The sequence below is a fragment of the Simochromis diagramma genome, unplaced genomic scaffold (assembly GCF_900408965.1).
Source record: "Simochromis diagramma unplaced genomic scaffold, fSimDia1.1 OVJJ01000385.1, whole genome shotgun sequence".
Classification (NCBI taxonomy): Eukaryota; Metazoa; Chordata; class Actinopteri; order Cichliformes; family Cichlidae; genus Simochromis; species Simochromis diagramma.
In genome coordinates, this window is record NW_024386751.1 from 757,309 (window position 1) to 772,721 (window position 15,413).

General features: G+C 45.3%; 1 protein-coding gene and 1 long non-coding RNA gene across 5 annotated transcripts in view; one reads left to right on the forward strand and one right to left on the reverse strand.

Moving 5' to 3' along the window:
* LOC120728489 overlaps nt 1-4,172 on the reverse strand; it is an 8,804-nt gene extending 4,632 nt beyond the window's left edge. Inside the window, exons 1-2 of the long non-coding RNA XR_005694730.1 lie at nt 4,161-4,172; nt 1,716-1,726 (exon numbers count right to left, since the gene is read on the reverse strand). This is a non-coding gene — a long non-coding RNA (uncharacterized LOC120728489). The remainder of the gene's footprint in view (nt 1-1,715; nt 1,727-4,160) is intronic.
* A 1,652-nt stretch (nt 4,173-5,824) lies between these two features.
* On the forward strand, nt 5,825-15,371 carry LOC120728256 (inositol monophosphatase 1-like). Of its 4 annotated transcripts, none has more exons than XM_040023064.1 (9): nt 5,838-5,950; nt 8,947-9,026; nt 9,461-9,594; nt 9,788-9,892; nt 12,748-12,793; nt 14,562-14,670; nt 14,766-14,874; nt 14,945-15,096; nt 15,166-15,371. In XM_040023064.1, the coding sequence occupies exons 2-9, from the start codon at nt 8,964-8,966 to the stop codon at nt 15,294-15,296; spliced, it is 849 nt and encodes a 282-aa protein (XP_039878998.1). In that variant the 5' UTR covers nt 5,838-5,950; nt 8,947-8,963; the 3' UTR covers nt 15,297-15,371. The 4 variants fall into 4 exon arrangements, with proteins under 4 accessions (XP_039878993.1, XP_039878998.1, XP_039879004.1 ...); XM_040023070.1 differs by lacking the exon at nt 5,838-5,950 and adding an exon at nt 6,049-6,163; XM_040023074.1 differs by lacking the exon at nt 5,838-5,950 and adding an exon at nt 9,164-9,342 and having other exon boundaries at nt 8,941-9,026.
* Nucleotides 15,372-15,413: the final 42 nt, after the last annotated feature.

The window sequence follows — 15,413 nt, forward strand, 5'->3', positions numbered from 1 at the left end:
TCTTGATACTGGTTCAGAGTCGGCCATTAAAGTGGCGAACCGTGTCTGACGTGGAGCGATACGGTCGATGATGGAAGCTGTCTCTCTTCCACAGCATGTCTTTATCCTGTCTTCCTTCTCTCACCCCAACCAATCACAGCAGATGGCCCCGCCCCTCCCTGAACTGGAGGTTTCGTCCTGTTAAAGGGAGTTTTTCCTTCCCACTGTCGCCAAAGTGCTTGCTCATGGGGGGTGATATGATTGTTGGGTTTTTCTCTGTATGTATTATTCTAGGGTCTACCTTACAATATAAAGCACCTTGAGGTGACTGCTGTTGTGATTTGGCGCTGTGTAAATAAAACTGAATTAAATGGAAAAGCCTGATTCACACAGATGTGTAGTTGTGAATGGGAGAAGGCGTTTCACAGCTCTCAGTGCCAGACATGGGTACTCCTTTGAGACAGGACTCCAGCCCAGGACCAGTATGCCCCACTGCAACTTTAGAGTGCCGTCGGTGGAAACTTCCCGAAGCTGGGATTCCAGATGTGAGGGCAAAGCAACATCATTTTCCGTGGTATTCACAGAAAATGGGTCCATAAATCCACACATGCCCTTCTCAGGGATCATCAAATGACTCTGTCAGTTGTGAAAGGTGCTGACAGGCTGAGTCACTGACCTTCACCTGAGGGGAGTTTTCTGAGGTGTGGGACAAAAGTGGAAAGATGTCCATCGTTTTCTCCTGGGCCCTCTTAGTCCACAAAGCAGGTTTCTCTCTTGAAGTGAGATGTTCAGCAGTGAGAAAACGTCACAGAGGTAGACAAGCTCAGCTGTGACCTTTGAGTTGGCATGATAATGTCTAAGAGGAGACTCCTTTCTTCTTTGTTTTCTTTTCTTTTCTCCGTGTGATAAGAGAAGACCTCGTTCCTCAGTTCAAACAAACGCTTGAGGACCAGTCCTGTCCCATCTCACCTCACTGTGGTAGAACAGCTGGACATGATCTGCTTCCATGTCCTCACAAAACATCTGGAGTTCACAGCATTGTTTTTAATGAAGTTGATTGTTTTCACTTCCATCATCTCGTGGAACTCTGGCCACATCGTTTCTAGCTTCTGGTGCACGATCAAGAATCAGCATAATGACGCCCTGACGGCTGCCAGTCATTGAAGCTGCAGCATCACTGCCCAGTTCTGCCAGTCCAGGTCATTCTCAGTGAAACATCCTGAGTGTTGGTAGCTCTCCACAAAACAGCCAGTCTTCATGCAAACTGCTGTCCCAGCAATAACGAACAGAAACCAGCAGCAATGGTGACATCAGTGGACTCGCCTAGTTGCAAAGAGACAAATGGACTCTTTTTATTCTTCCCAGAAACCGATGCTGTATGTCTCAGGCCCTGTCTGTGATACGGCAGCTCAGTGTCGTTTGTCACTTTCATCTTCATCTTTTGTTTTAAGAACTTCTCCATATCTAACTGTAAATGGCAGACAGCGTCTTCTTCTGCTTGCTTATTGAGCTGATTAAACACCTCTCACCAAGCAGTGGGGAGCTGTATTGTAACTGAGATTTTCATGGGTGAGAGTAGTCCCCGGTGTCTTTGATTAATAACTTATGATATCACGCGGTCCACAGGTGTAAAACTAAACTCACGGTGTGGCTGGCGGCCCATCCATGGTTAAGAATCACTGCCCTGCACCATTTACTGATCACAAAGTTATATCAATTAAAATAAACATATCCACCATCTCTGAACCTGCTACTAACTCTGGTTACTGGAAACTCAATAGCTCACTATTAAACAATAATCAGTTTCAGACGGAAATAAAAGACTTGATCTCCACGTTCTGGACAAAGGATACTGATTTTAGAAGGAACTGGTAACTTTGTAAATTTGAAACATGGTTGTTAAAAAGTTCAAGGAAAGCCTAAGAGGCTAATATTGTAGCAAATATTTTCACTATTTCCAATAAAAGACCAGAAACTTTATTAGAGGAAGAAGAAATGGAATTGGCAAATCTTCAAGTTAAATTAGACGACCTGTCAGAAAGCGATGGGAGCTTTGAAGATGAATCTTCTCAAAAATAACAAATCACCAGGAACAGACGGTCTATCTGCAGTTTTATCAGGTTTTTGCTGCTGAGCTGGGCCCGTGTTGGGACTGCCCTCTCTCATTCGCAAACCCAATAAAGATCGTTTACTTCGAGATAATTGGCGCCTATTTGTCTGCTTAGTAATGATTACAAGACGTTTGCTCTAATTTTAGCAAAGAGGCTCAAAATGGTCCTGAGCTCCCTCATAGATAAACACAATCAGGTTTGTGGCTAACAGACATAACCAACAATATCAGATCAGTGCTGGACATTTTAGACTACTGTCAACTTTTTGATGACAATGGAGTCGTGTTATTTTTAGGTTTTTGTGGAACACCAGTTCACAGTCCTGACATAAACTTGGCTTTGGGAGTGACTTCATCCGCAGAGACTCTACAGAAACGCTAACAGCTCAGTGACACTAGCTGGTGGAACCTGTCCTAGATCTGATCTGTCGACAGGCATCAGGCAAGGATGGCCTGTTTCTCTGTACCTCTTTTTACTAGTCGCCCAACTCTTAGCAGACCATATTAGATCCAGTAAAATTCAAGGTATTTCTCTGCTGGACAGAAGTCTGATCATCACTCAGCTGGCTGGTGGTACTACCCTAACCCTTATTCTGAAGAACAAAAACCAAATGTTGCAGCTCTGGAGTCAGTGAAAGCGTTCTCTGGAGCTTCTGGCTTAGATCTGAATATTAACAAGTGTGAACAAAGTGCTGAAGTCTTTATTTTGGAAGGACATCTTACAGAAAACTACAGATCTACAAAAGAAGCCTGACACAGTAAATATAACTGACCTGATTATGGCCAAGTTTTATATACATAAGTGTACATTCAGAGGCACTAACCCTGCATTATGTTCTCTAAAGATGAATTCAAACAGCACATTCAGTGTGTTCAACCATCACAAAACCTGAAGGCAATTAAAGCTGTAGAAGCCTCTTTCTCTAGTCTGTTATTGCCCTCTAGTGCGAAACAACCCTGCTGTAAACTGCTCTTTGCATAGAATTATTTTATTTTACTTGTTTATGTTTGTCTTTTTTCCTCCACTAAGCAAATACAGCATTCATGAGTGTGACCACGAAGAGCGTTACTTTACATCATTCCCTTACCTTTATTTCTCTGAATATCATCTTTAATGTCACCTGCCTGGAGCTGGACTCTCTCAGGGTGGTGTCGGAGAGGTGGATGCTGTCCAAGATAAAGGTGATGCTGGAGAATACCTCCCACACACTCCATGACATGCTGGTCAGCCACAGGAGCACGCTCACTGAGATACCCATAATGCACCATGGAATGACACAGGAAGTCATTCCTGCCCGTGGCCATCTCCCTGTGCAACTCCTCCATCTAACACACTGTGAACACTGCAATAGTTACAGCCTTTTCCACACGCTCTTTTCTATTTTACTGTAATATTCCTGTCAGTGTTCTTGATGCTTATTTATAATCACCTCTGTCAATCCTTGATGTACTGAGCCCTCTCCTGTACTCACTCTACACCTACGACTGCACGGCCACTAGCAACTCCAACATCATTGTGAAGTTTGCGGACGACACTACAGTGGTGGGTCTTATCACCAATGGTGATGAGACGGCTTACAGGGAGGAGGTCAGCGCCCTGACCCACTGGTGTCAAGACAACCATCTCACCCTCAACGTCGCAAAGACAAAGGAGTTGATAGTGGACTTCCGGAGGTGCAGAGAAGTACACACCCCCATCACCATCAACGGCGCTGCTGTGGAGAGAGTGAGCAGCTTCCGGTTCCTTGGGGTACATCTGGCTGAGGATCTTATGTGGTCAGTACACACAAACAAAACAGTGAAGAAGGCGCAGCAGCGCCTCTTCTTCCTCAGGAGACTGAAAAGATTCGGCATGAGCCCCCGCATCCTCAGGACCTTCTATCGCTGTGCCATTGAGAGCATCCTCACTGGATGCATCACCACCTGGTACGACAACAGCACCGCCTACAACAGCAAAGCTCTCCAGAGAGTAGTGCGGTGCTCTGAACGGATAATTGGAGGTGAGCTTCCCTCCCTCCAAGACATCTACAGGAAGCGGTGCCTGAGGAAAGCGGGGAGGATCATCAAGGACTCCAGTCACCCCAGCCATAAACTGTTCAGACTGCTTCCATCAGGAAGGAGGTTCTGCAGCATCCGGTCCCGTACCAGCAGACTGAGAGACAGCTTCTTCCACCAGGCCATCAGACTGCTGAACACTTCATAGACACCTCAGCTTCACTACTGGAACTTCAACATTATGCACTCCATACTGTACAGTAATGCCACTGTTTTGCACATGTCCAACTGCCAACCTCTGTATATTTTATTTTATTGTTTATTCTATTTAATTTTTTAAATATGCGCACACACACACACACACACATTTAATATTAACATTCAGTAATGCATACACTCTTATATTGTACATATATTTATTACTCTCAGATTTAGCCATTCTTATATTTGCTTGTTTTATGTTATTGTACTTTGCACACCTCTGTTGCTTGTGAAGCTCGCACACAAGAATTTCACTTGCATGTACTGTACCAGTGTACCTGCACATGTGATGTGACAATAAAAGTGATTTGATTTGTTATTTATTATTGAGTGATTTGTATATATTGTGCTTTTTCTTAAATCTGTAACATATTGTATTGTTAAATAGTCTGTTTCTGTTACTGTACTGGAGCAACTGTAACCCACATCATTTCCTGAGGGATTAACAAAGTATGCTGATTCTGATTCTAACATTGCTTATCTGAATATGTACAAGATCTTTGATCTGTAATGTTCTGTGTTTGAAATAAAGTATGGAGCTACGGCTGTGCAGGTACCGTAAAAGTACCAGGTACTATGACCTAATGCAAAACCCTGAAAACCGTGCCACGCCAGTAGGTAGTAGTAGGCTTTAGTGATGTATTTGTGTGGATGCCTCAAAGGCACACAGTTGAGTTCCTGTTTCTCTTTATTCTTTATCCTTTATTATTCTAGTTGCTCCGTTTCTTTGCCGCTTAACTACTCCCTCAGTTTTCAGTCGATTTTCACCATTCAAACTTTAAACTCTTCTGCTATTTCTGCTTTCCACTGCTATATCTTTTGGTGATGATAACTTTTATACTTTCGAATCCCCCTTATGGCAACATTTTCTTCAGTTAACACTTCAACTGTTTAAACTCTTTTCCACACAAATTTCAGCTTTTTCACCTCTTTTTAGCAAAATTTTCAGTTTTTCACTACTTTTCAGCACAAATTACAGCTTCTTAAGCTGTTTTTAGCACAAACTTCAGCTTCTTTTCCTCTTTTCAGCAGAAAGTCTGCTGATTCACCTCTTTTCAGCACAATTTTCAGCTTTTTCACCTCTTTTCAGCACAATTTTCAGGTTCCTTATCTCTTTTTTGCTGAACATTCAGCATTTTCACCTCTTTTCTGCACAATTTAGCTTCTTCTGCACAGTGCACGTTTTTTTTCCTCTCATCATATCTTTGTTTGGGACCAGAACTGGTTTGGCGCAGTGGGATGCGCAGCTGCTGTGAGATCTGGTGGCCAGTGTTTGAGTACTACATGGGACAGATGCTGCACATCTCTCCTGCTTGCATGTAATCTGCTTTCTTGTCACTCTTCAGTGTAGTCTTTCAAATAAAGCAGAGTTCAGCTTCTACACCTGTTTTCAACAGATAGCTGTCCTGCTGTTTTCAGATTCCACTACACGGCGTTCACACTGCATTTTCGCAGGAAATGCAACCTTTTCTAGTGTTGTTGTTGTGACAGTCAATGTCCAGTAGGAGGCGGCAGCGCTCAGTCGTAGAACGTAGAAGAAGAAACCCGAAAGTGGAGCTGCTAACCCGTTACGGATTACCTTCAGACCGACCTCGAGAGCCTCAGGTGCGTTTTCAGGGCTCGCGCTGTTCCTCTTTACTTGTTTTCGAAACGTCTCGTTGATCCGCCGCCTTACTTCCGGTTTTGGAATTTGTGGCGGGAATCAGCGGCGTAGTACTTTCGTTCAGAAATCAGCTGATTTCATACGGCGCGGCAGTGCCGGTGGGCACGCGCACGGAAAGGTGTCGGCACTCTTGACACTTCGTCACGTGCCACCAGGTAACGCTCATTGATAATCAGTATATACTCGGTTAGTGACCGTAAACTCGATGAGAGGACGCGCTGAGACAGCCACTTAGCGGTCACCTGTGGCCAATTCAGGACCCGCTGTGATAGGTCAGGATTGGTGTTACTGGATTATCGATCCATCACCTCCCAGATTGATGTTATTGATTACTGATGTGGTTCTTATGATGAGGACTCTGGGCATTCCTGGTGCATTCCAGAAGTCCCTCATGTCTCCTATTCCTGACGCTCTTCCTTGACCTCGATGAAAACGTCACTGAGGTCAAAGGTGAGACGGAGAACTGCTGAGGACTCAGGAAAAGGGAAGAGGCGTGCACTTAGAACCGGAACAACCTTACACTGGTGTCTCTTTAACAGGAAGTCTGGCGTGTTGAAACTACAATGTGCAGAAGACGAACTACAAAAGGCTGGTCTAGCTTCACCACAGTGTGTGTTCTTGTTTTATGGAGGTCATAGAAACGATAACAGTCTGTAAAGCATATCTTTCTGGTGTTTTAAAGGAGGAGGAACATTTACTGCAATCCTACTAAAATGATGATATTACTAAAACTTTGGCTGTGTCCTAAAACTCTTCATCAGTGTCACGCTGAGCGTTCAGAGGCGAGCCCACTTATTGGTCCTCAGTAACTGTTTCCATGAAACAGCAGAAATGAAGTGAACTCAGCTTCTGTTTCTCAGCAGTGCTGAGAAGGTAATCTGTAATCTGTAGTGGAATACATTTTAAAAGTAACCTTCCCAACACTGGACATTAGAAATCAGAAATCAGAAAGGGTTTTATTGCCAAATGTTGAGCAGGTTTACAACATTAGGAAATTGCTGCGGTGCTTCAGTGCAAACATGCTGTCATAAATTGCGCTTAAATAGACATGAAAAAATAAAAGTAAGAATAAGAATTAAAAGTGCTACGTAGAAAGATATATGCATGAGATATATACATGAGAATAAGAATTAAATTAAAAAGTGCTACGTTGAAAGATATATACATGAGTGCAGGTGGTGATCAGTGCCAAACATGAAATGATGCAGTGACACAGCGTAGGGTCATGTGTTAGTGGTGGGAACAGTCATACGGTTATTGTTCATGTGTCCAACAGCAGAGGGGAAGAAACTGTTCTTATGGCGAGAGGTTCTGGTGCGAATGGACCGGAGCCTCCTGCCTGAGGGGAGCAGGTCAAACAGACTGTGTCCAGGGTGAGAAGGGTCAGCTGAGATCCGAGCTGCACGCCGCAATGTCCTGGAGGTGTACAGGTCATGCAGAGATGGGAGTCTACAGCCAATCACCTTCTCAGCAGAGCGCACAACACGCTGCAGTCTCTGTTTGTCCCTGATAGTGGCTCCAGCGTACCACACGGTGATGGAGGAGGTGAGGATGGACTCGATGATTGCGGTGTAGAATTGCATCATCATCCGTGTTGGCAGGTTGAATTTCTTCAGCTGCCTCAGGAAGTACATCCTCTGCTGGGCTTTCTTGATGACGGAGATGATGGTGGGCTCCCACTTCAGGTCCTGAGTGATGGTGGTACCCAGGAAGCGGAATGAGTCCACAGAGGTGATGGGGGTGTCAGTCAGGATGATGGGGGGGAGTGGGGCTGTGTGCTTCCTGAAGTCCACAATAATCTCCACTGTCTTCTGGGCATTCAGCACCAGGTTGTTGTGGCTGCACCAGGACACCAGACGTTCAACCTCCCTCCTGTAGGCAGACTCATCCCCGTCCGAGATGAGCCCAATAACGGTGGTGTCATCTGCAAACTTGATTAGCTTGACAGACTGGTGGGTGGAGGTGCAGCAGTTGGTGTACAGGGAGAAGAGCAGAGGAGAAAGAACACAGCCCTGAGGGGAGCCGGTGCTGATGGTCCGGGAGTCCGAGACATTCTTTCCCAGCCTCACATGCTGCTTCCTGTCCGTCAGGAAGTCAGTGATCCACCGGCAGATGGGATCAGGCACATTCATCTGGGAAAGCTTGCCTCGGAGATGGTCTGGAAGGATGGTGTTGAAGGCAGAGCTGAAGTCCACAAACAGGATCCTGGCGTAGGTTCCTGGGGAGTCCAGATGCTGCAGGATGAAGTGTAGGGCCGTGTTGATGGCGTCATCTACAGACCTGTTGGCTCTGTATGCAAACTGCAGGGGGTCCAGGAGGGGGGCCGTGAGGGTCTTGAGATGGGAGAGAACCAGGCGCTCAAATGACTTCATGACCACAGATGTCAGAGCCACGGGTCTGTAGTCATTTAGTCCAGTGATCCTAGGTTTCTTGGGGACAGGGATTATGGTAGAGGACTTGAAGCAGGCAGGCACATGACATGCCATTACTAACGATCACTGATCATACGAGCACACTTTGATCAGTTCACATAGATCATAATGTTGAGCTCATACAGCGTTCTGTGTTCTTCATGTGACGCTCAGGGTTCAGCTGTGAGTTTCACTGCTGCTGATAAAAGCTATAAATAAATATATATACAGGTTCTGAATGAAAAGAAAAAACACTTAGAATGGACATTTACATGATCTGCTCCGCTTTGGTTACTGTGATTATGTTTTCATGAATGGTCGGATGGACAACGAATTATGGGACGCCATTTTCTCCTCCCTTTTCATAAAGATGGTCCAGTGTCTCCTCTGCTAAAGGAGGTCATAAAGGAAGCATTGAAGCTTCTTCCCCTAGTGTATGGACAACTGAAGTGTATGTCAGTGAGGAACCTTCCTGATCAAAGTGGAATATTGGAACACACCTCACGCAGTCTTTCCTCTTTCCACAGGAAGTTCCTCCTCCAACATGGCTGACCCCTGGCAGAACGCCATGGACCACGCTGTCGCCGTGGCACGAAAAGCTGGAGAGGTCAGTCGTCATCTTCCTTTTTCTTTCCCACCTGAGACTCACCTGTCAGGGCCTACAGGTGATTTCATTATGAAACAGAGGAGTCTCAGGAAGTTCATTCTTTTCACCTGAACGTCACTCGCCCATGTGACCTTCAGGGTCAGCTGACGACTGCTTGACAGTGAGCCGCACGGCCGTCACGACTGCAGAATCCGCTTCCTGCCATTTCTTCACTTACTGAGCACGCTCCAAAACAGAGGGGGTGGAGTCACTTTCTTCTTCTCTGAAACGTTCTGAGCGCAAAGAGGAAACAAAGGCTTTTATCTTGAAATCTCAGGTTAACCCCAGATGACAGACTTAGTAACTGAAACTATTGGCTGATCAGCTTCTGATTGATAAGCTATCAGTGCATTGATCAGGAGTAAATATTGATCAGTTATTGGTGCATTGATCAGGTGGTGTGTGACGCTCTGCGTGGCGACAGGGCAGTGATGACGAAGAGTTCAGTGGTGGATTTAGTGACGCAGACCGACCAGAAGGTGGAGCAGCTCATCATCCAGTCAGTGAAGGAAAAGTTCCCCACCCACAGGTATGAAGCTCCACCCCCTCTGTGCATGTCCAGTCGGATTATTGATCATCAGTTTACAAAGATAAGCGTTCAGGGATCCAGCTGTGTGCTGCTGAGGAGTAGCAGAGATGACCTGCTGGAACACCTCTGGCTGCCGTCTTGTGGCTCTTCCTCGTTCAGCGTGTAACGGCTTCACCTGTTCTGTGTGTTTCAGGTTCATAGGGGAGGAGTCAGTGGCTGCAGGTGAGCCCTGCGTCCTCTCTGACTCGCCCACCTGGATCATCGACCCCATCGATGGCACGACCAACTTCGTTCACGCGTGAGTTTGCACTCTCTGACATCATCATTGCAGCTTCTTTGTTTCCTGTGGGCGCTCAGAGATAGTGCTGGGCCATACTGTTCACAGTAACACCGGTGTAATGTCGGGCAACGATAGGAAAATGAAATATGGCGATAGAATATGGGTAAAACGCACATGCGCAGTGCCTTTGTTTTCATACGCACATGCCGGTGTCGTGCCAAACTCAGTATCCCCGACAGAATTTGTTTCCCCTGCGTCGGGAGCACACGCTGGACTGTCCAAATAGAATAGAATAGAATAGAATTCAACTTTATTGTCATTGCACATGCACAGGTACAGGGCAACGAAATGCAGTTTGCATCCATCCAGAAGTGCTTTAGTGATATAGATATATTACAATATATATTAGCAATAATATAGATATGTGAGTATATTACAGAAATGGGTCTATTATGGAATGTTATAATGTACACGGTATGAAGTATGTTGTGAATATTCTATAACTATAAGTATGTACAGGCTGTAGTGAGTACAAGCTATGTACAGGCTATGAACAGGATATAAATATGAAAAACTATACAGAATATGAAATAAATAACTTTACAGAATCTGAGATATACAGTTATACAGAAATGGGAACTGTGCAAGTTGTAAACAGTTGTAGGATTAAAAATTATCGAATGTACAGAATGATTATTTACACAGAGCTATACAGTAGTGCAGTTAAGATAAGTGAGATATAATTCCTACAGAGGCTATATAAAGTGCTGGTGGTTGTGAGTGGTGGTTCAGTCCATGTTATTATTGTGTGTTTGAGGGTACAGTTGTCCATTGTGGGTGTGTGTATGTTCAGTCCATGAGTTTAACGTGGGTCAGATGTCAGGAGGCAGAGTTCAGGAGTCTGACAGCTGTGGGGAAGAAGCTGTTCCGGTACCTGGTGGTCTTAGTCCGGAGGCTCCTGTAGCGCCTCCCAGAGGGCAGGAGGGTGAAGAGTCCATGTGATCACGGACAAACAGTCCCATATGGAAAAGAAATGGTAAAAACATATATGATTTACTCATGAAAGTGGCCACTTTCATGAGTAAATCATATATGTTTTTAGTAAGTATACAAAACATACAAGTTTCATTATATAATTTTTCAAGGGATCTTATGTGTTTTCACTGTTGTATGCTTTTCATACAAGTTTCATACAAGACAGATAAAAACTTTATAAGATTTATATATATCTTTTCCATATGGGGTATCCCACATTGTTGATTTTGTTGATACTCCTGACATTTTTGAGATGTTAGCTCTTTATACAACGAAGTTATAGTGGGATACAAATAATATCAGGCTGATCCTGCCACAATTTGTTCCCCCTGTGTAACTCACGGACTAACAGTATCCCACATTGTAGATTTTTCGTTCACAAACACTTCTTATTATGACGCATTACTCCTGAAACTTTGGAGGATTTATCTCTTTATATAGTAAAGTTACAGGAGAATAAAAATAGATATCTGCCAAAATGTTAATGGTTTATTAAAATAATCCCATCCGATACCCCGTGAGCAATAAATATATCATTTTCTGTTGTAACCCTCAAACTGAATGGTAATGTAACGATACTAATTTTTCACTTTTTCACAAAATGAAAACATCAGTACTTCCTGCTCCCAGCACAGGGGAAACAAATTCTGTCGGGGATACCTACTTTGGCACAACACCGGCGACGCAGAATGAGAAGAGCTTAAGCGGATCGTTGAATGAAACGATGAACCAGAACTGGTTTGTTAAAATGCTGCAGCTTCACTGGTGTGGAACTGGTTTAGCTTTCGTTCGTCATATACACAACAAAGCACTATTTTTGGTAGCGCATGCTAGCGGGCCGTCGTTATTACCGTGTTGTTTGGAAAATACGGCGCACTTAAAATCAATCCTTTGATTTTTCTGAAAGTCGACAGAGCCCCTTGTAATCCCGTGTGCCTTATGTATGAACTCTGGTTGTGTTTACTGACCTCGAAACGATTTTATGTGCACGGCGCTCGAAAATCTGTCAAATGTTTCAGTACGACTTTGCTGAGCTACGAAGCCGCACCGCTTGATGGATTGTCGGAGCATTACGGCTATCGTAGGCGGAGCCTCGCGGAGTGATACGTACTGTGCTTCAACATAATATTATCGTATTGTGTGTGTGTATAACCTCTTTTTAAGTTTTGTGGATGTTATACATGGTTATGCTGAGGATGTGTCGGCCAGTTTCCACTGGAAATGCCTTTTGGTTAAACTGTCAGCGAGGAGTTTGCATTTGCACTGTTACATGTTTATATAACTTTAATGCAGATAAAACAGCTGCTTGTTTAAGTGAAAATACATTGATGGTTTTTTTTTTTTTTTGCACTAATAAAGTTGTGGAGTTGTAAAGTAATTTGTCTGGTGTCAATTATATCGTTATCACAAATTTTCAAATGTATATGGTGATAAATATTTTTGGCCATATCGCCCTGCTCTACTCAGAGAGTGAGGCGGGGGCTACGGCTCTTCTGATCGATTACCTCCAGATCTGAGGTTTATTTGGTCCAACTGACTCAGAGGGAATCGATCAGAGAGTCAGCTGAGAGATCGATGAAGGATGATCAATGTTCAGCTCGAGCCGTCCCTCAGCGGGTAGATCGATGATGTGACCAGCGTGAATGTTAGATTGAACCTTTACTTTGAAGCAGATGACTTCCTGTTTGGCTTGGTGTTCAGCACACTGAATCAGCTCATTTAAAACGCTGATGGGCACTGGTTACCGTGGTGACCTAACAGGTAAACAGACCTGCTCTGCAGGAACACATATGGCGGTGCGAACACGTTAACTTCCTGTGTCTGTTTCTCCTTCACAGGTTTCCTTTTGTTGCCATTTCCATCGGATTCGCCATCAACAAACAGGTCTGAGTCCACATCAGCACAAACCTCCTGACCTTTGACATCAGCAGCGACATCACAGGGCTGCAGCCCTAGTCGATTAATCAGATAAATCCTTCTGTCTTATTAATGAGCAGCAATAAATACTGAAAAGTGAAAATGGGGCCGCTAACCCCGCCTCGGACACACCTGTGTGCTGCTTCCATGTAACACAGACGCTGCCGCCAGCCTCTAAAGGTGAATCAGGCGTTTCTCTGTAAATCAGACGGCAGTGGATGGAGCAGCTTTTCTGCAGTTTGTTGATGCTTTGATGAAGGACTTTGTCCCAGTAAAGGTTTCAACGGGAACCTCCTGCCTCGTCTTTGATCCACTTTACGCTCTCACCTGAGCCACAGTGAGTCTCAGGCTACGTCCACACGTACGCGGGTATTTTTGAAAACGCAGATTTTTCTATGCGTTTGCACCTTTCGTCCACACGTAAACGGCGTTTTCGGTCACTGAAAACGGAGATTTTTAAAAACTCCTGCCAGGGTGGACATTTTCAAAAACTCAGATTTTGCGTTTACATGTGGACGAGGAACACGGAGAAAACGCAGCGTCAAAGGTGTGTGCCTCTTTTGACATCACACTGTGCGCCATGTTTTTGTGAAATGAATTTCTACAATGGCGGACTTGGACAAAATGCTGTTAATTTTACTCTCTGCAGAGTTTACATGCTTACATACACACAGTTACTGTCCCTCCACACATAGGACTCAGTTCTGCTTCTATGCCCCGTCTGTGTTTACTATTTCCCACCCAGGCTTCTAGGCTTCTGATTGGTCAACATTCCTACACGGTTTGGAATATATCGCCACCTGTTGCTTTGGCATGTTCCTGGCAGCATTTTCCTTCATTTTTTGCGTCTGTGGACGGGATTTAAAAAAAGAAAAGAAAACAGAAAATCTCCGTTTTCAAAAATCCCCATGTACGTGCAGACGTAGCCTCAGGTGAGCCTCGGTTACTTGAGCCTGGGTCTCATCCCTCTGGTGGAAACTTTTCAGAGTGGCGCCATTTCTGGTTTCATCTTTCTTCAGTTGAGCTTCGCCCTGGCTCACAGGCGCAGCATCACCACTGTCTGCTTCACCTGGGAGTGTTTCCTTAGGTGGAGAGGTGGCGTGGCTGTTCCCACACACGCGTTAGCAAGCGATGGCGCTCCATCTGCTGCAGCATATAAAATGACCAAAAGAGTAAACGCGGCACCTCACCTGCTCCTGACTAGGTGAGGTGCTCAGCATCTGTTACCATGGCGATTTGGCAGCTAAAAAGAGAAAATCAGAATCAGCATACTTTATTAATCCCTCAGGTAATGTGGGTTACAGCTGCTCCAGTACAGAAACTGTTACAGATTTAAGAAATAGCCCTAATATATAGAAATCCCTCAATAATAAATATCAAGGATTAACAGCAACATCAGAGTAGAAAGAGCGTGTGCAAAAGGCTGTAACTACTGCAGTGTTTACAGTGTGTTAGATGGAGTTGTACAGGCAGATGAGTGTGGTGCATTATGGGTAATCTCAGCTTCTCACTGAGCGTGCTCCTGTAGGTAGCACGTCATGGAGTGGGTGGGAGGTATTATCCATCAATTATCCCCACAACATTACTAGCCTTGCGATCAGTTTACTGAGCCTGCTGGCAAAACGTCAGCACTCTCTAAACACTAGCTTCAGGTGTTCAGGCCACCTGAGGATGAGCATGAACGACCTCACCTGTTGACCTCACAGCGGCCTCTACTCTTTTTCCCCTCCCTCAGGTGGAGTTTGGCGTTGTCTTCAGCTGTGTGGAGGACAAGATGTTCACGGCGAGGCGGGGAAAGGGAGCATTCTGTAACGGCGAGCCGCTGCAGGTGTCCCGGCAGGAAGGTCAGCGCTCAGTGAATCGATAACCAATAAATCAGTGACATCACTTATGCGGGCGGTCGGTCACCTGTTTGTTTATCTGTGTGTGATGTCATCAGCCGTGGAACAGGCGATGGTGGCCACGGAGTTTGGATCGGACAGAGACGCCGACGTTGTTGATAAAATCTTCCAAAGCCTCCGAAACATCCTCTGCCTCCCCGTTCACGGGTAAGGCTGCCGCCACGCTGACATCGCTGCACGCTTGTTTTCCCATAGCTGACGTGTCCATCCGTCTCAGGGTGCGCGGGGCGGGTTCCGCCGCCATCAACATGTGTCTGGTGGCGTCGGGCTGTGTGGAGGCGTACTACGAGATCGGGATCCACGTTTGGGACGTGGCTGCCGCGTCGTTGATCGTGTCCGAGGCCGGCGGCGTGCTGATGGACGTCGAAGGTAAGCTAACCCATCAACAGCACATTTCCCTGCTCAGGTGTTTCCAGCTAATGGTGTCTCCGTGTTCAGGTGGCGACGTGGACCTGATGTCCAGGAGGATCATCGCCGCTAACAGCAAAACAATCACAGAGCGACTCGTCAAAGCGATCGTCCCCTTCAGTCTGCCCAGAGACGACGCCACACCACCGAAGAAGAGCTAAACACACACTGACAGGTGTGAGAGGGAGCACACCTTCCTGTTTGGAAAGTTTAAATAAAAGTTTTCTATGAAAGCACCCGCGTGTTTGTGTGACTGACGGCAGGTCACCATGGAAACG

Excerpts from the sequence above, each read along its gene's own strand:
- LOC120728256 (XM_040023059.1), top strand. The coding sequence starts at position 5,840 with ATGTCCAGTAGGAGGCGGCAGCGCTCAGTCGTAGAACGTAGAAGAAGA. Across the intron at positions 9,893-12,747 it reads ACGACCAACTTCGTTCACGC|GTTTCCTTTTGTTGCCATTT; the intron begins GTGAGTTTGCAC and ends TCTCCTTCACAG. Across the intron at positions 15,097-15,165 it reads CGTGCTGATGGACGTCGAAG|GTGGCGACGTGGACCTGATG; the intron begins GTAAGCTAACCC and ends CTCCGTGTTCAG.